Source organism: Oncorhynchus masou, chromosome 5 (genome assembly GCF_036934945.1).
Source record: "Oncorhynchus masou masou isolate Uvic2021 chromosome 5, UVic_Omas_1.1, whole genome shotgun sequence".
NCBI classification, from domain to species: domain Eukaryota; kingdom Metazoa; phylum Chordata; class Actinopteri; order Salmoniformes; family Salmonidae; genus Oncorhynchus; species Oncorhynchus masou.
This window is the reverse complement of record NC_088216.1, coordinates 34196821-34222637: the sequence shown is the minus strand read 5'-3', so window position 1 is coordinate 34222637 and position 25817 is coordinate 34196821. Positions and strand designations below refer to the sequence as shown.

Here is a 25817-nt window from a genome sequence, read left to right as displayed (position 1 = left end):
AGCAAAGTTAGGCATAGGACCTTTTAATAGGAAGACATTTTTAATGGAAAACACTTTTATGTTTTAAGTATCTTTTGAATCTGGCATTGAACAAGCTTTGTCAAGCTGATGTAGTCATGTGAAGGATACAAGCTTCATACATTTGTGACTGGAAAATGGAATGTAATCTTTGAAAATCTCTTTCAACGGGCACACCTCCATATGCTTAAACTTAGATAACCCTCAACAAGAGAGAGTGTAGTCACAGTGACAATGCAATTTGCATGTGTGAGTTGGCTGAGCATAGATGCATTGTTTGAGTAAGAGCAAGTATGAGTGTAACTCAGTGTTAGTGTGTAAGTCATTAACATTCCACGTGTGTTGTCCTGTGTTACTTTTTCTTTCAAGAGTATTCAAATTTACTGAGACAAATCTAACCTAGACTGGAGTTGAACTCTCACCCATTTTATGAACAAGTGACTCTCTCCAAATCAGTCACTGTGCATAGGTCACTGTGCGTAGTCCCTCCCTTCAACAATATCACACCAGTGAACTGGAAAGTCCTGTTGTACTGTATGGCCTGGGAAAACAAATACTAACACCTTTTTTTGCAGCTCCATTGTGGACTGAATACATAAATAGGCTGTCGTTAAGTCACCAGGATACAAAATGAGCAAACCAATGTCTGCGCAAGGCATGTCCAAAATGGACGAGGCAAAGAATATGAAGGATGAGAATAAGCTGTACTTGCATGAGGGGATCCTCTACTCTACAATCATGAGTCCCCCAGAAAATCTTAAAGGCCTGAAGGAGCTGGAGGGCAGACCCGATGACATTTTACTGGTGGCCTACCCAAAATGTGGTAAGTGAAACCATCCCTGCTGTTGTGGTAGTTAGTGTGAACTGGATTAGATAGTGGAAATATATATTGCCGTCAAATGAAGTGCCGGACACAGTACTGCTGTTATATATTACTGGGCATGACAATATGTGTATAGGACTTAATACTAAATGCTTCTAGATCTAAGAAGCCAGCAGTTGGTTGTTGAACATTAACAAATGGATCAAGAGCCCACAGGAGCATGTGCATTGGAATATGTCTCCTGAAACCACATCATGAGCGTTCTTTGCAGAATCAATGTGTCCCAACTGCCACCCATGAAGATACTCAAACGATTCAGTTAGCCTTAAAAACATAGACTACATTGGACACAGGCTCACATTGTACACACACTTTTGTGTACATTTTATAGTCTGTCCTATACTGCTTTTGCCAGCAAAGATCTAATTGAGTGTGCTTTTCCAGGGTTCAACTGGATGGTTGCTGTGCTACGCAAAATCATGGCTGCAGCCTCTGGGCAACAAGAACTGTCTCAAATACCTCCACTGATGGAGTTTTTCTCTCCGGGCATGCAGAAGGTATGTATACTGTAACAGTTTCCAATAACAGAACTAAGTCCATACCTAGTCAATCAAAATCGCTCTCTTTATCAGACTTGCTTTCAATGACACTGACAGATCTTTAAGTTAAATGTGATGTAAAGACTCCACCTAATAGACATACCCAAAAGGTATTTTTAAATGTTTTATTACTCGCTCACTGGAATTGTTCATTCTTGAATTGACTTTTGTCACTACCGATTGAGGTATATCAACCTTTAGTTTTTACCCGCTACACACCGCAGAACATTTTCAGAATAACCTACAATAGGATGCGCTAGTGTCTTCAGTGCATTTCAAATAATTTGTAATTGACCTGTTCAAAAGGAATTTTTATCTAACTAGGCAAGTCAAAGCAAACATTTTATTTTTGTATTTCTCATGCTCCTGCCTTTGATTGTTATCATTCTGCCACTGGTTAAGAGCATTGGTTCAGTAACCAAAGGATGGCTGGTTCGAATCACCAAGCCTACAAGGTGAAGAATCTATCAATGTGTCCGTGAGCAAGGCACTTCACCCTAATTGCTCCTGTAAGTCGCTCTGGATAAGATCGGCTGCTAAATGACCATTTATTTTCATGTAATTTTTTACAAATGATGTACCTTGTGGTTTTCTGCTGCATTTTGGTATGCCATATGATAAGCTACTAAAACCTTTGTCCTTTCCCTCTGTTTATTTTCAAGGTGGTGGGAGAAATGCCCTCTCCGCGGTTACTGGGCACACATTTGCACCCTGATAACATCCCTGGCACTTTTATTGCAAAGAAAACAAAGGTCAGTGTTTATAACTTTACTAAAGGAACATGTCACAATAACTTGAATCTAGCCTCCCTTCCATTGTGGAGTGCTCAATCTAATGCAGTCTGGGAATTTTTCTTTTTCTTTTTAGAATAACAGGAAATGAATACGATATGAAAGTGACAATTTCACCTCGGTATCTTTTTGTAGACTATAAATGAGCCTCAAATTTGTATCGTCAATGAAAACGCAGTAATTTAAGATATAAAATGTATACTTATATTTATGGGTGAATTTACATTTTCAATGTGTTTGATGGCCAAGAAGAAGCACAGAGCCCGAAAAGTTTCAACTGTTTAATTTCAACTACACACATGAACTACAACTCCCAGCAGCTGTGCAATGCCTCTCTTTCGACAGCTTGCCATTTGTATTTTTATTGATGTTTTTCAGAAAGTACTGGCTGGCGACGTTCAGATAAAAAACTATGAAATCTAATATAAAACGCATAAAACGGCCTGTATCAAGTTCTTAGTCCTGTGGGTCCTCGGCTCAAGTAGGCATGCTCTAGCATGCTAGTTCAAATAAGAATTTTTTAACTTTTGGTGACATGTCTTACTTCTTGAGCATCAAATATTTTTTATAAATGGCATCAGTATAAGTAAATTATTAAGTAAATATAAGTAAATTATTCCACAGCTATATATATATATATATATATAATATACGGTGCATTCTGAAAGTATTCAGACCCCTTAACTATTTCCACATTTTGTTTACGTTACAACCTTATTCTAAAATGTATTGTATTGTTATTTTTTCACCTCATCACTCTACACACAACACCCTATAATGCTAAAGAAAAACTTTTTGGGACATTTTTGTTGATTTACTCAGTACTTTTTTGAAGCACCTTTGGCAGCGATTACAGCCTTCTTGGGTATAACGCTACAAGCTTGGCACACCTGTATTTGGGGAGTTTCTCACATTCTTCTCTGCAGATCCTCTCAAGTTCTGTCAGGTTGGATGGGGAGCGTCGCTGCACATCTATTTTCAGGTCTCTCCAGAGATGTTCGATCAGGTTCAAGTACGTGGTCTGGCTGGGCCACTCAAGGCCATTCAGAGACTTGTCTTCGAAGCAACTCCTGAGGTGTCTTGGCTGTGTGCTTAGGGTCTTTATCCTGTTGGAAGGTAAACCTTCGCCACAGTCTGAGGTCCTGTTTGTTCTGGAGCAGGTTTTCATCAAGGATCTCTCTGTACTTTGCTCTGTTCATCTTTCCCTCAATCCTGGCTAGTGTCCAAGTCCCTGCCGCTGAAAAATATCCCCACAGCATGATGCTGCCACCACCATGCTTCACCGTATGGATGGTGCCTGGTTTCCTCCAGATGTGATGCTTGGCATTCAGGCTAAAGAGTTCAATCTTGGTTTCTTCACACCAGAGAATCTTGTTTCTCATGGTCTGAGAGCCTTTAGGTGCCTTTTGGCAAAGTCAAAGTGGGCTATCATGTGCCTTTTACTGAGGAGTGGCTTCCATCTGGTCACTCTACCATAAATGCTACTGTCTGGCCACTCTAACATAAATGGCTGATTGGTGGAGTGCTGCAGAGATGGTTGTCCTTCTGGTAAGTTCTCCCATCTCCACAGAGGAACTCTAGAGCTCTGTCAGAGTGACCATCGGATTCTTGGTCACCTCCCTGACCAAGTTCCTTCTCCCCCGATTGCTCAGTTTGGCCAGTCGGCCAGCTCTAGGAAGAGTCTTGCTGATTCCAAACCGCTTCCATTTAAGAATGATGGAGGCAACTGTGTTCTTGGGGACCTTTAATGCTGCAGAAATGTTTTCGTACCCTTCCCCATATCTGTGCCTCGACACAATACTGTCTCGGAGCTCTACGGACAATTCTTTTGACCTCATGGCTTGGTTTTTGCTCTGCCATGCACTGTCAACTGTGGGACCTTTTAAAGAGAGTTGTGTGCCTTAACAAATCATGTCGAATCAATTGAATTTACCACAAGTGGACTCCAATCAAGTTGTAGAAACATCTCAAGGATGAGCAATGGAAACAGGATGCACCTGAGCTCAATTTCGAGTCTCATAGCAGAGTGTCTGAATATATGTAAATTTGCTCAAATTTAAAAAACCTGTAATCACTTTGTCATTATGGGGTATTGTGTGTAGATTGCTGAGAAAAATGTTTATTTCATACATTTTAGAATAAGGCTGTAACGTAACAAAATGTGAAATACTTGAATACTTTCGGAAGGCATTGTAACAATAAACTGCATTCATCAATCTGACTCTAATATTGTGTGAAGAAATGCAACAGGCCTTGTCTGTCTCTGGAGGAATCTAGTCAAGTTAGCGAACCTTGTATCACCACTCAGTATGATTGTGAACATGAATGTGTCTAACTTGCACCTTAATGCAATTATTAAGAGACTCGATACAAATAGCTAATTCTGCCGACCAATGTTCTAGCATTATTTTATTGAGGCAAGCATATAGACAACTACCAATAGACCTACTAAATGATAAACGTATAGTCAATTGAATAATGACTCTGTAAAACGAGGAATGCATTTACTCAATTCCACTAATATAATTTATTAGTCCCAAAATAATTGACACTCAAACAATTACATGGCACATGAAATACATGATGCATCTTAGCATATCTGTGTTATTCTGTAATGTATTGTCATGGTGCTGACTTTTGCCCAATACCAGCAGCAAAAGCCTCTACCCCGTCCTCTGGCTGGGCAGAGTACTTTAGGATTTTTACTTCGGTATAACAAGGGCCTAGCCGTGCGGCCCTACCAACCCTTCTATTGATTCGTAATGGCCCTTCGCGTGAGTTTAGTTTGTTCCTTTGTTCACGTTGTCACTCCCTTATTTTCCAGTCTAGTATGAGGTCTTGGATAGATATACTCCTATTTAAATATTATAATTGTTATGGATTCCTTCTATATTTCCTTACTTTCAAGTTTCTTTACCTATGTATATATCAATACCTAATAACTTATTCTATTAGTTATTATGCTCGTCAGCTGGTAGTCACTTGGAAACTAGTATTGGTATATGTTTTGACTCTCCTAAAAATATTTTATTGTCCACACAAGTGCAATCACTTTAACCTATAACCAGGGTCACTTTCTGTTCAGTGAGTGTCAAAGGCGTTTGCTCTCCAGATCGTTAATCTGGCCTAGTTGTCAAAGTTTCAAGCTTTTATGAAGTCACTCTGTTTTTTGTCTTATACACATTATTACAATTCAATGGTTATACAGTTTCTTAATACAACAATAATGCTCAATCAATCCTTAATGCTTTATGCTATGCCAGATAATTTTGCAAAACTTTAAATGCGTTAACACTTCTAACAATATTGACTAAAATAGAAAAAAGAGTTCAATTACCTTAAATGCTCAGCCCCTTGGTCACTTTCCTGTAATTGGTATTCTCCCAGCAATAACGCTAGATTCCGAATTCCAATATCTTATAACACTTCTAACTCTGTGTATAGACTCAATATATTTTAACTGGTATTTGGCTGTTTCCTTGTTTTGCTAATCACTTCAGGTCCTGATGTCTCACTGTGTGATTGCCGCTTTGTCTGTGATCAAGAGGTGTCTAGACCCCTGTGTTTCGGAGACTCAGTTTCGGGTTCACAAAGTACAACCAGGTAGCTTCAGATAGTGATCCAATAAGTAGCAAAATTATCCAGTTCTCAAACATTGTTCTAGTCTACCAAAAAGCGTATAGTGCAATAGTAAATTTACCTATGATGATTCTCCATATGAAGTCTGTCTCATATGTCAGTGAGGATCATGGCTGTCTCATGATCTCTGCTCTCTTTATATACCTTTTTACAGGGGAAGTTCGCAAGTTTCTGGAGCTGTGTCTAAACGGTAGACCACTATTATGTACTCTTAGACCTGTGTCTAAACGGTAGACCACTATTATGTACTCTTAGACCTGTGTCTAAACGGAAGCTTCCTATTCCAAATCTAGGTCATGCAATGCTAACTCCCACATTGCTGCTTCCGTGTTACTGTTGGCCGATTCTACTCGATGATACCAGGTGGTTGTTTCTACCACTGGAGGTGGGGTATGTGGCGTGTCAAGCGTCAGCTGGGAGAAGTCTATGATAGGTATCTCCTCTGCTTCCCCCTGTTGTCCAGTTTCTGCAGGTGTGGTCCATGGTTCCAGGAGGTTCCATGGATGCCCTGTGTTGTTGTCCCCATTTCTTGATGGAGTGGGCAGATTCTTTTTGGCTCTTGTCACAGTATCATGTAATGTGTCTTCAGTTCAGAATAATCTCTAAGAGGATACACTTTGTGTGTGGTACACACAGGAGCTTGGTAGCAAGTTCTAAAAGTATAAAACAATGCAATGCTTCCCTTTTAACCAAATTCAAGCAGAAACTCGCCCCCAACCTGAATTAGCGTTTAAACTCAGCAAAAAAAGAAATGGCCCTTTTTCAGGACCCTGTCTTCCAAAGAGAATTCGTAAACATCCAAATAACTTCACAGATCTTCATCGTAAAGGGTTGAAACACTGTTTCCCATGATTTTTCAATTGACCATAAACAATTAATGAACATGCACCTGTGGAATGGTCGTTAAGACACAAACAGCTTACAGACGGTAGGCAATTAAGGTCACAGTTATAAAAACTTTTGACACTAAAGAGGACTTTCTACTGACTGAAAAACACCACAAGATCAAAAGGTACTTAATGCAGCTGGTGGCTACAACAGATACTCACTGCCACCTTTGATTTTGACCCCCCTTTGTTCAAGGACACATTATTCCATTTCTGTTAGTCACGTGTCTGTGGAACTTGTTCAGTTTTTGTCTCAGTTGATGAATCTTGTTATGTTCATACAAATGTTTACACATGTTAAGTTTGCTGAAAATGAACGCAGTTGAAAGTGAGAGGACATTTCTTTTTTGGCTGAGTTTATTTGCACTTTGCTAGTAAAAACAAAAGACAGGAAACACACCCCGTTTCTAATCTAATCATTCCAATTTAAATGACACGAGCGCACCCCTGTGTCGCTCCTCTTTGAACTATCTACCGTCCGACAAACAAAATAACACTGTTTCCCTGTAACAATAAATGCATAGACCTTACAGTACAATAAACATACAGTACAACATGTCAAAATGTATAGCTCTTTATAAACTCTTGAAACAATCCAAACATGAAAATGTAATTCACGCAGAAACATTCATTACATTTTCATCTGTCTTCACACCTCCAACAGTGTCCATGCTCCCAGGGTTCTGGGGGAATGCCCCTTCCCGGAGAAAGCCACAGATAAGATGTGTTTGATCACTGTGATAGCCCTACAAATGGTCTGCCATCCAAACAAGGTCATAAACTGTGATTGATTCATCACGTTGTGCTCCCACGCCAGCAAGTCGCCAGTTGCGAGTATCACCTTCTCTCTTTCTTCCACTACATATTCCTCCCATTAGACTTGTCCAATAACGCCTCTCGCTCAGACCACTCCCAGATTGTTCTTTACTAAGAAGCTATTTTGTCACTTTTCGACCATTTTAATTGAAAACAATCACAGTAAGGTACGTAGCCTTTTCCTGCAGAGAATGACATAGTGGTCTAATGGAATATTATTCATATTTTTTTATCATTTTGTAATTATACTGAACAAAATTATAAAATGCAACATGCAACAATTTCAATGATTTTAGTGAGCTGCAGTTCATATAAGGAAATCAGTCAATTGAAATAAATTCATTAGGCGCTAATCTATGGATTTCACATGTATTTCACTGCAGGGGAGCAGCCATGGTTGGGCCTGGGATGGCATATGCCCACCCACTTGAGAGCCAGGCCAAGCCAATTAGAATGAGTTTTTCCCCACAAGGGGCTTTATTACAGACAGAAATGCTCCTCAGTTTCATCAGCTGTCCGGGTGGCTGGTCTCAGATGATCCCGCAGGTGAAGATGGCACATGTGGAGGTCCTGGCCTGGGGTGGTTACACGTGGTCTGCGTTTGTGAAGCAGGATGGATGTATTGCCAAATTGATTCAAGGGTTTTTCTTTATTTTTACTATTTTCTACATTGTAGAATAATAGTGAAAACATCAACTATGAAATAACACATGGAATCATGTAATAACCAAAGAAGTGTTAAACAAATCAAAATATGCTTTATATTTTATAATCTTCAAAGTTTTTTATTTATTTATTTCACCTTTATTTAACCAGATAGGCTAGTTGAGAACAAATTCTCATTTACAACAGCGACCTGGCCAATATAAAGCATAGCAGTGTGAACAGACAGCAACACAGAGTTACACATGGAGTAAACAATAAACAAGTCAATAACACAGTAGAATTTTTTTAATAAAAAAAATGAGTCAATATACATTGTGTGAAAAAGGCATGAAGAGGTAGGCGAATAATTACAATGTAGCAGATTAACACTGGAGTGATCGACTGTCTTGGTGTGATTGGACCATGATAGTTTGTTGGTGACGTGGACAACAAGGAACATGAAACTCTCAAGCTGCTCCACTACAGTCCCGTCAATGTTAATGAGGGCCTTTTCGGCCCGCCTTTTCCTGTAGTCCACGAAAAGCTCCTTTGTCATGCTCACATTGAGGGAGAGGTTGTTGTCCTGGCACCACACTGCCAGTTATCGGACCCCTCCCTATAGGCCGTCTCATCGTTGTTGGTGACCACTGTTGTATCGTCAGGAAGCTTGATGGTGTTGGAGTCGTGTTTTGCAACGCTGTTGTGTGTGTAAAGGGAATACAGACGTGTTGTTGCCTACTCTTACCATCTGGGGGCGACCCGTTAGGAAGCCCAGGATCCAGTTGCAGAGAGAAGTGTTTAGTCCCAGAGTCCAAGCATGCTTTGAGTACACGCCCCGGTAATCCGTCTGGCCCAGCGGCTTTGTGAATGTTGACCTGTTTAAAGGTTTGTTTGGCTACGGAGAGCATTATCACACAGTCTTCCAGAACAGCTGGTGCTCCCGTGCATGCTTTGGTGTTGCTTGCCTCGAAGCGAGTATAAAAGGCATTTACCTCGTCTGGTAGACTCACAGGGGGTACCGGTACCGAGTACAGGTGGTACCGGTATACAGGGTTTACCGGTACTGAGTCAGTGTGCGGGGGTACAGGTTAGTCAAGGTAGTATGTACATGTAGGTTGGAGTAAGGTGACTATGCATAGATAATAAACAGTGAGTAGCAGCAGTGTAAAAACAAAGGGGGGTCAATGTTAATAGTCCTGGTAGCCATTTGATGAATTGTTCATCAGTCTTATAGCTTGGGGGTAGAAGCTTCACCTGGAATCCTTTTCCAACAGTCCAACTCATCCCAAACCATCTCAATTGGGTTTAGGTCTGGTGATTGTGGAGGCCAGGTCATCTGATGCAGCACTCCATCACTCTCATTCTTGGTAAAATAGCCCTTACACAGCCTGGCGGTGTGTTGGGTCATTGTCCTGTTGAAAACCAAATGATAGTCCCACTAAGCACAAACCAGATGGGATGGCGTATTGCTGCAGAATGCTGTGGTAGTCATGCTGGTTAAGTGTGCCTTGAATTCTAAATAAATCATTGACAATGTCACCAGCAAAGCACCCCCACACCATCACACCTCCTCCTCCATACTTCACGGTGGGAACTACACATGCAGAGATAATCCGTTCACCTACTCTGCATCTCACAAAGACATGACCGTTGGAAACATTCATCACAATTTTGGACTCATCAGACCAAAGGACAGATTTCCACCAGTCTAATGTCCATTGCTCGTATTTCAAGTCTCTTCTTATTGGTGTCCTTCTAGTCGTGGTTTCTTTCCAGCAATTTGACCATGGAGGCATGATTCACACAGTCTCCTCTGAACAGTTGATGTGATGTGTCTGTTACTTGAACTCTGAAGCATTTATTTGGGCTTTAATTTCTGAGGCTTGTAACACGAAAGAACTTATCCTCTACAGCAGAGGTTATTCTGGGTCTCCATTCCTGTGGCGGTCCTTATGAGAGCCAGTTTCATCATAGCGCTTATATGGTTTTTGCAAATGCACTTGAAGAAACTTTAAAAATTCCTTAAATTTCCAAGATTGAATGACCGTAATGTCTTGAGGTGATGATGGACTGTTGTTTCTCTTTGCTTGTTTGAGCTGTTCTTGCCATAATAAGGAATTAGTATTTTACCAAATAGGGCTACCACACCTTCCTTGTCACAACAACTGATTGGCTCAAACACATTAAGAAGGAAAGAAATTCCACAAATGAACTTAACAAAGCACACTTGTTAATTGAAATAGATTCCAGGTGACTAGCTCATGAAACTGGTTGAGAGAATGCCGAGTGTGCGAAGCTGTCATCAGGGCAAAGGATGGCTACTTTGAAGAATCTCAAATATAAAATATAGTTTGATTTGTTTAACACTTTTTTATTTACTACATGACTATATATTATATGTGCTGCTTGTCTTCACTATTATTCTACAATGTAGAAAATAGTAAAAATAAAGAAAAACCCTTGAATGAGTCGGTGTCCAAACTTTTGACTGATACTGCATATAAAGTGTAATATTGGGATGCAAACTCAAAATGGAATATATTTCAAGTCGTTACAGATGTTTTTTTAAGGTCATAACCATGTGTGTGAGGTGTATACTTTTGTTTCAAAGTAGATGTGTTTAAGACTACCAAGAAACACTCTGTGACCCTGATTTAGCCCACTGCAGTAAAAGGTCAATGTTAAGCAGAAATGATATGATATTGTGATTTGAAAGAAACATCTATTTTGGACCTTTGATAGACCAATTACAAAGAATTACAAACCCCTCTACCAATAACAGCTAGTTTTCAGGTTACATATCCTTCTCATTAGGCCCCTCCTGTCTAGTGGATTGATCCACACAACAGTCGTGTTCCTCTGCTCAGACGTTGCGGAAGCATGCCATATATTACAGATGCCTGGATAGGTATTTTACCACATCATATGTTATCGCAATCTGGTACCCGATGGCACAGATGATGATGTGGCATGCAACATCTGAACAGCTAAACACAACCTATGGTAATGGCTTGCTTAGGTGCCCTCCCCCACATTATTCAGAACCCAACCAGACAGTCTTGGGCAAAATTCTTGCTTGAGAAATATATTTTTTTATTTGTATTTTTTTTTATGGAAAACTGGAAAATTGTTACCCAGAAATGATTTGAAATCGAGATAAAAATGGCTGCACTGGATATGTCCCCCCACATTCTGAAAATGCATTTTTTCCCAACCCCCCAGTTTTATCATGGGCATGTGATACAAAATGAGGCAATGGTGTGCTTTAGGCCCATGCGGACACCTACGAGCGGTCGGGTAGGCTGTTGAGTGTTTATGCGTCTGGATTAAAAAATATATTTTCCCCCTACTTCTAAAACCAAAGTTGCACCCCTGCGTAGAATGAATGACACATTTTCATTTTAACTATTGTATTCCTCTTATTCCAATACAGATGTCAATTATACATCCTGTTGACACTTTCAATTGAAAATGAAGTCTTGCGTTGGAATTATAGAGAAATTTATCTCAATTCTAGAATAAATAAAAGTTTGGAAGGTAGAGTGAGCTTTCCTAAAAATAGGCAAATGATCCTGAGATGTGTAAAATAAATACTTCAACGTAATGTGGAATAAATCCAGCCAATCAGGCAGGGTTATTACACATCCCCTGGAGTTGACAAGGGTTGCGTCTGTTGTGTCTGAATCTGAATTGACTTTTGTATGAGTGTTGGACTTCATAACTAAACACATATTTGTAGGTTAAAGCTGGAATCCTTAATGGTGAAACTGCCAACTTCCATTTGCGATATTACAACAACAAACAAGTTCCTGCCAAAAAAAATGTATATACACTGCTCAAAAAATAAAGGGAACACTTAAACAACACAATGTAACTCCAAGTCAATCACACTTCTGTGAAATCAAACTGTCCACTTAGGAAGCAACACTGATTGACAATAAATTTCACATGCTGTTGTGGAAATGGAATAGATAACAGGTGGAAATTATAGGCAATTAGCAAGACACCCCCAATAAAGGAGTGGTTCTGCAGGTGGTGACCACAGGCCACTTCTCAATTCCTATGCTTCCTGGCTGATGTGTTGGTCACTTTTGAATGCTGGCGGTGCTTTCACTCTAGTGGCAGCATGAGACGGAGTCTATAACCCACACAAGTGGGGGGCCGCACAGCCCTCCATGTGCTCGCCAGAGGTAGCCTGGCTGCCATTAGGTACCGAGATGAGATCCTCAGACCCCTTGTGAGACCATATGCTGGTGCGGTTGGCTCTGGGTTCCTCCTAATGCAAGACAATGCTAGACCTCATGTGGCTGGAGTGTGTCAGCAGTTCCTGCAAGAGGAAGGCATTGATGCTATGGACTGGCCCGCCCGTTCCCCAGACCTGAATCCAATTGAGCACATCTGGGACATCATGTCTCGCTCCATCCACCAACACCACGTTGCACCACAGACTGTCCAGGAGTTGGCGGATGTTTTATTCCAAGTCTGGGAGGAGATCCCTCAGGAGACCATCCGCGACCTCATCAGGAGCATGCCCAGGCGTTGTAGGGAGGTCATACAGGCACGTGGAGGCCACACACACTACTGAGCCTCATTTTGACTTGTTTTAATGACATTACATCAAAGTTGGATCAGCCTGTACTGTGGTTTTCCACTTTAATTTTGAGTGTGACTCCAAATCCAGACCTCTATGGGTTGATACATTTGATTTCCATTGATCATTTTTGTGTGATTTTGTTGGTAGCACATTCAACTATGTAAAGAAAAAAGTATTTAATAAGAATATTTCATTCATTCAGATCTGGGATGTGTTATTTTAGTGTTCCCTTTGTTTTTTTGAGCAGTTTATATTTTTTCCCGAACATCATTGCACACGTGATAGAACAGAAAATATGTACTGCATGTTACACAACGCTCCTCACCTTGGTGGGGCGGACAGTGGCTGTTTTCCCCTACTGCGGATTCCATCTTAGGATGCAGATTCCAAGTGACTGCACTTACGGTAGATAAGTAAGCTAATAATGTTAGTCATCTGTTATTGTAGGCAACTAACTAACCAACACGTTCACTGCAAAATATTTTTCCTGTGAAATGCCTGAAAATATTCTGTCCATGTTCATCTGAAATATGTTGTGGTTTTATATCAAACTTTACAACTCAATTGCACCAATAGTACAACAATTATCTGTGGTAACTTTGACTTTCAGATGCTGGTTGTGTTCCGAAACCCAAAAGATACAGTCGTATCATACTACCACTTCATGAACACAAACCCTGCTTTGCCTAATGCCAAATCCTGGGATTCATTTTTCACAGACTTCATGGAGGGTGAAGGTGAGATGTTTTATTTATTTTATTTGACCTTTATTTAACTAGGCAAGTCAGATAAGAACAAATTATTATTTTCAATGACAGCCTCGGAACAGAGGGTTAACATTCTTGTTTAGGGGCAGAACGACAATTTTTTACCTTGTCAGCTTGGGGTTTCGAGCTGACAAGGTCCAATGATCATACCACTAGATTACCTGCCGATTTAAAGAACAACTCAACACATTCGTATTGTTTGAAAGAAATGCAGTGTCATGTTGGATAGGCTGGATGTAATGAATAGCACAACTAGAAAATTTAATTTATTAAATAAAATGTCTATGCTTTCTAGCTGGTCTTAAATTATTTATGGTTGTGAAATAAGTTGTAATAGGGGTAGTGACCGCTTTAGTAATGGCAGTGACTGGTTATGGTTTAATAAATTGGTAGATGGAAAGATTGCCAGCCAAATAAATCAAATAATAATAACTAGAAAAGTACATTTCCTGAAGAAAATATGGTGTGGTGCTAGATTGTGTCACGCACTGAACTTTAATATATCTGTTTTCTTTATATTTTGGTTAGGTCAAGGTGTGACGAGGTGGGTATGCTAGTTTTTGTATTGTCTAGGGGTTTTGTAGGCCTAGGTATTTATATGTCTATGGGGCCTGATATGGTTCCCAATCAGAGGCAGCTGTTTATCGTTGTCTCTGATTAGGGATTATATTTAGGTGGCGTTTTCCCTTTTGTGTTTGTGGGTTCTTATTCTATGTTTAGTTGCCTGTCTGCACTATTCGTATTAGCTTCACGTTTCGTTCATTTTGTTTGTTTGAATAATAAAAGAAGAATGTACGCATACCACGCTTCACTTTGGTCTCCTTCATATGACAAACGTGACAGATTGTTATAAAGTATTTATGAAAAAGTTTAGGAAATTGTAATATTGTTTTAATGTTTGTAGCTGAAATGGTTAGTGGTAGCTTTTAAAATGTCTACTGTGGTCTTATTTTTGGCATTGAATCCATTAATTAAGTGTTATGCTAATTTATCGTAATTGTCACTGTTTATAAACTTTATTAAGAATGTGAAGATAAGATAGCTTGAACATGAGAATATTGCTCAATGAGTGACATGTTTGGTGAGTATGAAGGCCATGGAAAAAACGGGACATTTTCAGCTGCCAGGAATTTTGTATAGATGCTTGGGACATGGGGCTGTGCATTATCATGCTGAAACATAATGTGATGGTGGCGGATGAATGGCACAACAATGGTTCTCAGGATCTCACAGTATCTCTGTGCATTCAAATTGCCATTGATAAAATGCAATTTGTTGTCCATAGCTTATGCCTGCTCATACCATAACCCCACCACCACCATGGGACACTCTGTTCACAACGTTGACATCAGCAAACTGCTCATCCACACGACGCCATACACTTGGTCTGTGTTTGTGGCGTGTTGGACGTACTGCAAAATTCTTTAAAATGACAGCTTTTCGTAAGCCGCCTCAAATGAATATTACATTCTCTAGAAACAGCTCTGGTAGACATTCCTGCAGTCAGCATGCCAATTGCACACAGCCTCAAAACTTGAGACATCTGTGGCATTGTGTTTGACAAAACTGCACATTTTAGTGTGGCCTTTTATTGTCCCCAGCACAAGATGCACCTGTTTAATGATCATGCTGTTTAATCAGCTTCTTGATATGCCACATGTCAGGTGGATGGATTATTTTGGTAAAGGAGAAATGCTCACAAACCGGGATGTTAACACATGAAACATAGGACCAACACTTTACATTTTTGTTCATTGTAGTTAAAGTATGACTGCTATAAAAAGCCTTTCTCAAGCAATCCGAGTTGGGGCAGTCTAGACACATGGTTAGTTTTTTTGTTAATTGCTTAAATTGTTTAGCTCTAAAGCTGACTAAATCAAATAACAGTATGAAAATGTAAGAAATCTAGAATTGTGCTTTGCTTTGCAAGCACACCTAATAAGAGTATGTAAGAGTTCTAAAGTGGTCTTGCTTTCAACAAGCACATTAATAACATTGAGTGCTGAGACGTATACTACAAAACTAGCCATATCTATTTGGGATTTTCTAAAGCTAGCTAGCTTCAGTTAGCTTCACATTCCAACTCTGGCTTAAGCTCAATGAAGCCGTTTTTATAACAATATCAAATCACTTGTGTAACAATTAAAGGGGAACTGACAGCATTTCAGCAAAATTAAATCTTGTTCATATACACCCCCAGGAAGAGTGATGCATTTTTGTTTTTACGTTTTCTGACAAGTGAGCATTTTCACATTTTCATACATCCCATAGAATGTTTGGAAAATATTTCTCACAAATTTAGCTCGGACTGGGTCTGAGGAGAAAACTGAAAACTAGCTGTTGGCAGACAGGTTTCAAAAAGTAGTTATAGGAAATTATTTTTTGAAATACTTTGAAATAGAAGTAATTAGCTTTACCACAAAAATACTAATATCTAAATACACATGTATTTGAACCCAGAGTGTGGCTGAAGGACAATCAGCACAATGTTTACAGACATTTCAGTTTTTAAACCTTTGAGCTGCTCTGTGTAAATGTTTTTTTTTGCTGGCTACATCTGGCACATTTACAGAAGTCTTCACTGATGTCAGATCCCTGTCAGATAAAGGAAATTAATGAAAATGAAATTCTTTCCACAGTATCGCACTAACAAATGGATAATCACACTATAGTTATGGTACAATACAGCGCACTACAAAAACATTATGTACAGTCACATGACTGCTGAATGGATTCACATTATGCTATTTTTATTTATTTTTTACAGTGGCATGGGGCTCTTACTTCAACCATGCCCTCGCCTGGGAGAAACTAATGGACAATCCTAACATATTGATGGTCACTTATGAGCAAATGAAGGAGGTAAAACCCATATTATGTATAGTGTTGCAAAAATAGTGAATATTGATGCACTAATGAAGGGAATGTTTTTCAGATTAATGGACTCTACAGTGAGTTGTGTGTGATGGTTCTGGATCCTAGTGGCCAATGTATTAAGGGTTTGGACAGGAAATGGAGAGGAGAGCAGGTATGAGGTGATGTTCAGAGAGGAGGCAACGGTCTGGTCAATTTTACCTTTATTTAAATAGGCAAGTCAGTTAAGAACAAATTCTTATTTTCAATGACGGCCTAGGAACAGTGGGTTAACTGCCTGTTCAGGGGCAGAACGACAGATTTGTACCTTGTCAGCTCGGGGGTTTGAACTTGCAACCTTCCGGTTACTAGTCCAACACTCTAACCATTAGGCTACGCTGCCGCCTCAACAAAGTTCCCCACGGCACCGGAATCCACTAGCACTGTAGAAACAGTACATGAGGGACAGCCAGCTAGTGTGATCAACACTGAAAAGGGTTTGGCAGAAAATGATGAAGATTGGATACTCACACCTTCCCCAGGAGGTGGAAAATCATGTGACTGTCCCTCTGCTCTTGTGGATCCCGAGTTGGAACATAACAGACACTGCTGAAATTGAGGGCCTCCTTGACCACAATAAGGACAGAGCCCCAGCAGTTTCCGTCTGCGTCGCTCAGCCGTGGGGAGGCATGTGACCTTCACCTCCATCGGTTCAGGCTCTGCTACAGAATCGTCACTGAGGGAGGGAGAGAAGCGATGAGGGTACCAACGCTCCCGAAGTAGGTTAGCCAGATGGATGGCCATCATGATGAGTGCGTCCAAGGAGAGGCTGTCATCTCTACATGTCAGTTCTTCTGGACCTCCTCACGCAGTCCTCTTCTGAATAGCATATGGAGTGCAGGCTCATTCCATCTGCTGAATGCTGCTACTGTCCGGAAGGTGAGCGCTTACTCGGCAGTCTGATCATCCTTCTGTAGTTGAAATAGGCGCTCACTCCCCTCTCTGTCCTCCAGTGGATGGTCAAAGATACCTCTGAACAGAGCCATAAACCCTTCATACGAAGCCAGTGACTCCTCTCCTCTCTCCCAGACTGCCGTAGCCCACACCCGCCCAGTCAGCAGAGAAATAACCGTAGCAACCTTGGACCTCTCAGTGGTGGGAATTCCCATCTGGTGTGCAAAATAGAGGAAGCACTGGAGTAGGTAGCCACTGCATTTAGATGGGGTTCTGTCATATTTGTCCGGGAGAAACAAACTGGCATCGCTGACCTGGGCAGACAGCTGAACGGACTGGTGTGCTGGCTCAATACAAAACAAGAGTAGCATCAGGACATGAAACACATAACTAATACTGCCTGGGAAATGGAACTAAGGGAGTGACAGATATAGGGAAGGTAATAAGTGAAGTGATGGAGTCCAGGTGTGTCTCATGATGAGGCGCAGGTGAGCGTAACGATGGTGCCAGGTGTGCATAATGATGGTAATCAGAGCCAGTGATGAGTAAACCGGCCATGTCGAGCGCCGGAGAGGGGGAGCGGTTGTAGACATGAAAATATTAGGCCTAACTTTTGAAATGTACCAGTAAACTAACAGATTTTTTTGAGTTTTCATAACATGTTAAAGATATAAACGATACAATGAAATGTTTTTAATATAAAATAATTGATTCACAAAGCTGTATAACATAATCCTAAATTGAACCAATCAATTTACTGAATACCATTGTTTATCATGAGGGTTTCAGCATGGAATATCCTTTATATTTTATTTTATTATGCCAATATATCTTTGCTGTAAATGTTTTTGGGCCGAACCGGTCGGCAGTTCTGAGAAGTCAATAGTTGGAAGAGTTCCAGAAATAATTGGAAATAAAAAAAAAATCATTAATTAGGCTCTCTTGAACCACATGGTCTAACTACTAGACACAGATGTAAAAAAAAGAGATATGTATATATATTAAGACGTTAATAAAAATATTCAAGTATAGACAGATTTTTGTATTATGTTAATTAAATTGACTCACGGGTGCATCAATCGACACTAAGGATTTTAATTACCAACATTTCCGATGTGGTAAATTACTGGGATTTAAAAAAAATCCTAATTATGTCTGAGTAATGTACATTTATATGTCATTAATATTCACTTTTATCATTGTCTTACATCATATTGATGTCCTCCTGGCTTTTTTGAGAGTTGTAGAATGCACAAAGTTGGATGTACAAGTTTAAACTCCACTCTGTTTATTCTTCAGAATCTAGGTCAGGGGGTGCAGCAGATATCCAAGTTCTTTGATTTCCCATTGACTGAAGAGCAAGTCCAGACAATTGCAGGGCAGAGCACCTTCAATGCTATGAAGGAAAGTTCCAAGAACACCCATGGAAAATATGGCAAAGTGTTTTTCCGAAAAGGTAAGTTCATAATAATTCAAATAAATTGTACTATTTACTTTACCTTATTCCTCTCATTATTGTCCCCCACGATGAAATTGGGTAGGGGATTGTGGAATGGTCTCGGTCCGTAATTTACTGAAATAATTTACTGAATCACACCAGTGAAGAGGTGAAGTCAGGGATAACTTGGGCCAAAATCTGTCTTTCCAGCAGTTAGTGTTTTTGTATGGAGGTCAATGAGAATGTCAAATCGCTACGCCATTTCCTGGTTGCTAAAATTCTAATAGTTTGCCTAATTTCAGTTTATGTGACAAAACAAGCCGTCATTGTGTAGAGAATCATTTTACCATCTGAACCGCGTTGAAATATCTTTTCCATAACCTAACATATTGTATTTTCATCTTTTTGAAGCTTGTGTAAAAAAAACTGAAAATAAAAGACGCAAAAACAAAATGTAAGAACTGGAAGTATAGAAATAGCACAAATAGAAAAGATCTACCGCTTCTTAGACTTATTTTCAATGAGAATGACAGATCGATAACTCCCATTATGTGCATTGTGTTGGGTCGCCCGAAAAGTGACATATTGCAGCTTTATTGCCTAGAATGGTCCCACCTGATCTTGCCTCCTGACTGCATTCTAGACTGAGTACCAGTCTCTTTAGCTAAAATTCCACTCTTTGCCACTCCTTGTTATTGACAAAGAGATTGGCCTTTAGGCAATCTCAATGTTCAATATGTGCTGGATTTACGGCAGAGTTGCTCATTGGTTGTTGAAAATACCATTAATGTTTTCCATGACAACATGTGGTGCCGCGAAAGTAGAATTAGAATTTATAACAAAGACAATAACAGACATTAATCTGTTAGCTAGGCAAGATGTTGTACTTTGAGGCTTAAAATCAAATCAAAATCAAAATTAGTAGTTGGAAATGCAGTATGCATTTACTTTAAGAAGTTAGACGTGAGCTAGGAAGTTTTGAAAGACTGGACAAACAAAAAACGCTTCCAACATTTACATAATCCTTGATTGGAGGATAGCTGTGAGGGTGATCAAATGCTCTGTTCATTAACGGATGCGTTCATAAATTCATAAATTAACTTTGGCTATCTACTCTGATTTCAGAGTGTGCCAGAGAGCAGATGAAATATGAATTTACGAAAGTGCAACACCCATTGAATTTGACAGGTATTAGTAAACTTCGGCAAAAAAATAAGTTTACTGATATTGCAGGCGAAACCCTGAGAAAAATCAAACCAGGAAGTGGCTACTATTTTGAAAACTCCATGTTCCATAGCCTCCCATTGCTCCATTCAAAGGGATATCAACCAGATTCCGTTTCCTATCGCTTCCTCAAGGTGCCAACAGTCTTTAGACATGGTTTCAGGCTTTTATTTTGAAGAATGAGCGTGAACGACCACATTGCGTAAGTGGATAGGTGGAGGCTCTCAGAGTGAATTGTGCCATTGTTACTCCCGGTCCTAGTGAAAATCGGCCCTTGTTACTCCCGGTCCTAGTGAAAAGCCAACTGTCCCGGTTGATATATAATCGAACAGATATTTGAAAAACACCCTGAGGATTGATTATAAAAAATGTCTGACATGTTTCTGTGGACATTATGGATATAATTTGGAATTTTTGTCTGCGTTGTTGTGACCGCACTTTCCGGTGAATTCCTGGGCATAATGCACCAAACTAACGGAGGTATTTGGATATAAAAAAAAATCTTTATGGAACAAAAGGAACATTTGTTGTCTAACTGGGAGTCTTGTGAGTGAAAACATCCGAAGATCGTCAAAGGTAAATGATTAATTTGATTGCTTTTCTGATTTTCGTGACCAAGTTACCTGATGCTAAGTGTACTTATTGTTTTGTCGAGCGATCGATAAACTAACACAAACGGCTTGTATTGCTTTCGCTGTAAAGCATCATTTCAAAATCTGAGATGACAGGTGGATTAACAAAAGGCTAAACTGTGTTTTGCAATATTGCACTTGTGATTTCATGAATATGAATATTTTCTAGTAATATTATTTGACTGTGGTGCTATGCTATTCAGCGTTGCTGATGACAATTATCCCGGATCCGGTATGGGTGGTTCAGAGAGGTTAACACACATAATTGTAGAATTCGTAGGCGATCAAATAAACCCCCACTTCCTTCTATTCTGCTAGCAAACGTGCAATCTTTGGAGAATAAACTCGATGACCAAGCGGAAGATTAACTACCAACAGACATTTAAAACTGTATATCTTATGCTTCACGGAGTCGTGGCTAAACGATGACACTATTAAAATACAGCTGGCTGGTTATACGCTGTCCAGGCAGGATAAAACAGCGGCGTCTGGTAAGACAAGGGGCGGAAGATTATGTATTTTTGTAAATAACAGCTGGTGCAAGATGTCTTAGGAAGTCTCATGCTATTGCTCGCCTGAGGTAGAGTATCTCAAGATAAGCTGTAGACAACACTATCTACCTAGAGAGTTTTCATCTGTATTTTTTTGTAGCTGTTTTACATACGACCACAGACGGAGCCTGGGACTAAGATAGCATTGAATGAGTTTAATTCTGCCATAAGCAAACAAGAAAACTCTCACCCAGAGGCGGCGTTCCTAGAAGCCGGGGACTTTAATGCAGGGAAACTTAAATCCAGCAGGACTTGTAAACCATTATAAACTACAAAGGGAAGCACTGCCGAGAGCTGCCCAGTGACACGAGCCTACCAGACGAGCTAAACTACTTCTATGCTATCTTCGAGGCAAATAACACTGAACCATGCATGAGAGCACCAGCTATTCTGGAAGACTGTGTGATCACGCTCTCCGCAGCCAATGTGAGTAAGACATTTAAACAGGTCAACATTCACAAGGCCGCAGGGCCAGACTGATTACCAGGATGTGTACTGCGAGCATGTGTTGACCAACTGGCAAGTGTCTTCACTGACATTTTCAACCTCTCCCTGTCCGAGTCTGTAATACCAACATGTTTTAAGGAGACCACGATAGTGCCTGTGTCCAAGAACACTAAAGTAACATGCCTAAATGAGCACCGACCCGTAGCACTCAAATCTGTAGCCAAGAAGTGCTTTGAAAGGCTGGTCATGGCTTACGTCAACACCATTATCCTAGAAAACCTAGACCCACTCCAATTTGCATACCGCTCTAACAGATCATGCAATCTCGATTGCATTCCACACAGACCTTTCTCACCTAGACAAAAGGAAACCCTATGTGAGAATGCTGTTCATTGACTACAGCTCAGCATTCAACACCATGGTGCCCTCAAAGTTCATCACTAAGCTAAGGACCCTGGGACGAAACACCTCCCTCTGCAACTGGATCCTGGGCTTCCTGAAGGGCCGCATTCCAGGTGGTATCATGAAAACTTCAAAGGAATAGATGCAATATAGAAATAATATAGAAATAAAATAACACACATGTGACAACAGGAACTGGATGCACTTATATGGCCATAACCACGTGACACCTTCCCGCAAGGATGTCCTGGCCAGATGCCCATATTTGGGCATGTATGCATCATCCGGACATAGGGTCATAAATCAGACGTTTGACGCACGCCATCTTCTTTATTCTCTCTTACTAGTAATGCTACAAGGTTCTAGAAAGAACTGGAAAGAATTTTTACATTTTACATTTTATTTGATCTTATCCAGAGCAATTGAAAGTAGTGAGTACATCTTCATACCGGTCCTCCGTAGGAATCAAACCCACAACCCAGGCATGCTATACCAACAGAGCCACACGGAACCATGTGAATGTTGATTGAACGATTTGTTTTCTGCTATTTAATGAAAGGCTTGCCCTACTCCTATAAAGGAAGCCCATTTTAATTCTTCACTTTTTTACTAATTCATCAATATGCTTTCTGATAGATAGCTTCTCGTCAATCCAGATACCCAGATATTTTTAGCGGGAACACAATAAATGTGGGCACCATCTGAGGTACAAATGCATAAATTACCAGAGCTTTTTGGAAAATAACATATACTCAGTTGTACCTGCAGGTACCAATTTCAGTTTAACAAGGGCTTTCTGCAAAGCAAAAAGGCAGATTGCAGCTCCAAGACAGCCTTGTCAACAGAATGCACAACCGAATAATCTGCATACAAGTGGAACAATTACTTACAGACCAACCAATGTTGTTTGTATTTATAGAAAAGTCCAAGTACAGGGCCAAAATCAACCCCTTTGGGACACCCTTAGTAATATCAAGGAAACATTTCAATTGGTGAAGAGGAGACTGAAACCACCCAAAACAAACAACAACTGAAAAGGGTTGTAGTAAATGATGTTTAAAACATTTCAAAATGAATATACAAGGATATTGATGATGTCATTTGTTGATGTTTTCACAGGTCCAAAAAGTTGATCTTCGCCTTTGATTTGTCCCCCTTGCTTTTCTGCCTAGGTGAAGTTGGAGATTGGAAGAACCATCTAAGTAAAGCCCAAAGTAAACAGATGGACGAGAAGTTTGAGAAGCACCTGGCTCACACTAAACTGGGGGCTAAGTTAAAATATGATATTTACTGCAAGTAGGGAGTTGAAATTTCCAGATCCAACGCAGAATGAGCATATTCAAAAGATTGAAATAGAAAAATGTTGCTCATGTCTACAGTAGGCCTAAACCTTCTGTAGGAATACTCAAAGATACATTTATAACGCAGAGAACTAGAGATCAATGCAACTAGTTGTTTTTCAGTTCAGCATCTGTTTAGAATCTGTGTAGGGGTTCCAGTTTGGACTCATAGCTACACGTGGCAAGTTCTCATTGGTCCAAACTATCTACACATTAAAGCCTGAAACGGGATCCTTTTGTATTCGGCCAATTTTACTGCAACAAATTCTAATTGGTTATTAACCACAGGCTAGGTTTTGGTATAAACTACATCCTGTCTCTTTGTTCAATGAAGAAACAACAAGAACAGGGAAGAATGAACATCAACCATCCACTTTCCAGCATAACAACTATGATTTGTTATTTTTGAATAAATATATTTTTCTCCCTCTTATTTGTTTTGATGTCTGTGTTGTCGAAAAATGACATAAACAGAATAACCAACCAAATTTTCCAGCGGTATCTATTTTGACCAGAATATGAATAGTAAATTGATATGAATTTCATAATAAGTTAGTTCGTTTTGGAATAAACCATAACTTAATTTGGTTGGATGTTAAAGAAACTATGTCTGTCTCCATAAATGTTGATTTAGCTTGTTTGACTTCAGACTGTAATAACCCAATGGAACTGTAGCTATGCAATGGATCAAAGAAGGGACTAGCTTTATAGACAGTTGCTTTTTTCTTATCCAGAGAATCGTGTTAATGCAACTGCACTAAGAACATGTATGGGCTGCATCCCAACACTCTTAATTAACAATTATTATTTTTTTTCACCTTTATTTAACCAGGTAGGCCAGTTGAGAGCAGGTTTTTGTTTACAATTGCGACCTGGCCAACATAAAGCAAAGCAGTGCGACACAAACAACAACACAGAGTTACAAAGGAATAAACAAACATACAGTCAATAACACAATAGAAAACAGTGTGTGCAAATGGCGTAAGGATGTGTAAGGCAATAAATAGGCCTTAGTAGCGAAGTAATTACAAGTTAGCAAATTAACACTGGCTTGATAGATGTGCCAATGATGATGTGCAAGTAGAAATACTGGTGTGCAAAAGAGCAAAAAACGTAAATAAAAACAATATGGGAATGAGGTAGGTAGTTGGATGAGCTATTTACAGATGGGATGAGTACAGCTGCAGCGATCGGTAAGCTGCTCAGATAGCTGATGCTTAAAGTTTGTGAGGGAACTATATAAGTCTCCAGCTTCAGCAATTTTTGCAATTCGTTCCAGTCATTGGCAGCAGAGAACTGGAAGGAAAGGTGCCCAAAGAGGTGTTGGCTTTGGGGATGACCAGTGAGATATACCTGCTGGAGCACGTGCTACGGGTGGGTGTTGTTATGGTGACCAGTGAGCTGAGATAAGACAGAGCTTTACCTAGCAAAGACTTGTAGATAACACAGTGGGTCTGGCGACGAATATGTAGCGAGGGCCAGCTGATGACAGCATACAGGTCGTAGTGGTGGGTGGTATATGGGGCTTTGATGACAAAACGGATGGCACTGTGATTAGCAATGCTGTAGACTGATGCTGAAACTGATTCTGAAGTCAAATAAACTTTACTCTACAAAAGTAGGCTCAACTACCATGGTTTTCCATGAAATAAATACAAAATATGGGAAGTAGCCCAAAAACTGATCATAGCTCAAATGTTATAACATTTGTGTGTGTTGCTCAAAACTCATTATGGGGTTGGTTATTATTGTGACGTGTGCTCCCTCTCCAGGTCACCAGGTTGCTTATTATTGCACAAAGCGTCACGAGCATGAGCGCCCAATGACACTCACATGGACTCCATCACCTCCTTGATTATCTGCCCTATTTATGTCACTCCCTTTAGTTCCTTCCCCAGTCATTATTGTTTCTGTTTCAGTTTCATGTCTATGCGTTGTTTGTGTTTCTTGTTTCGTAATTATGTTTCGTTTATTTATTTATTACATTTTTCACTCCCGAATCCCAGCACACACGTTACAATTATGGTGCATTCAGTGTGTAGTGTCGTGGTTTCAATATATATTCTCTTTTTTGACTGAGTTTTGTCCCACTAATATTTCCATTCAAAAAAATATGGTATAGATATATTAATCAGTTCACGTCAAAGAAAAACCTATAAATGTTTTGCAACAGAAGAAAGTAGGTTTTTCTTATTGGACAAGTTGACATAGTACCCCCCCCCCCCAATTTTCGCCCGTGTGCCTCTATGTCTAGTGAATACAACCCTGTCCCTGAGATTACACGTGGTAACCCACACACTCACTGCAACAAGTAGATTCACTTGTCAGTCACAGTCAATTGTCAGTCACTAGCTACAGACTGCTACAGAGCCTAATTGTAACGATATAGACTATTTT

The 25817-nt window shown here is 39.9% G+C and overlaps 1 protein-coding gene across 1 annotated transcript; it reads left to right on the top strand.

Annotated features, from left to right (window-relative positions):
* Positions 1-516: 516 nt before the first annotated feature.
* On the top strand, positions 517-23853 carry sult6b1 (sulfotransferase family, cytosolic, 6b, member 1). The gene is made up of 7 exons (XM_064965404.1): positions 517-841; positions 1286-1398; positions 2103-2192; positions 13423-13549; positions 16347-16441; positions 18686-18842; positions 23253-23853. The coding sequence occupies exons 1-7, from the start codon at positions 649-651 to the stop codon at positions 23378-23380; spliced, it is 903 nt and encodes a 300-aa protein (XP_064821476.1). The 5' UTR covers positions 517-648; the 3' UTR covers positions 23381-23853.
* The last annotated feature ends 1964 nt before the right edge of the window (positions 23854-25817 follow it).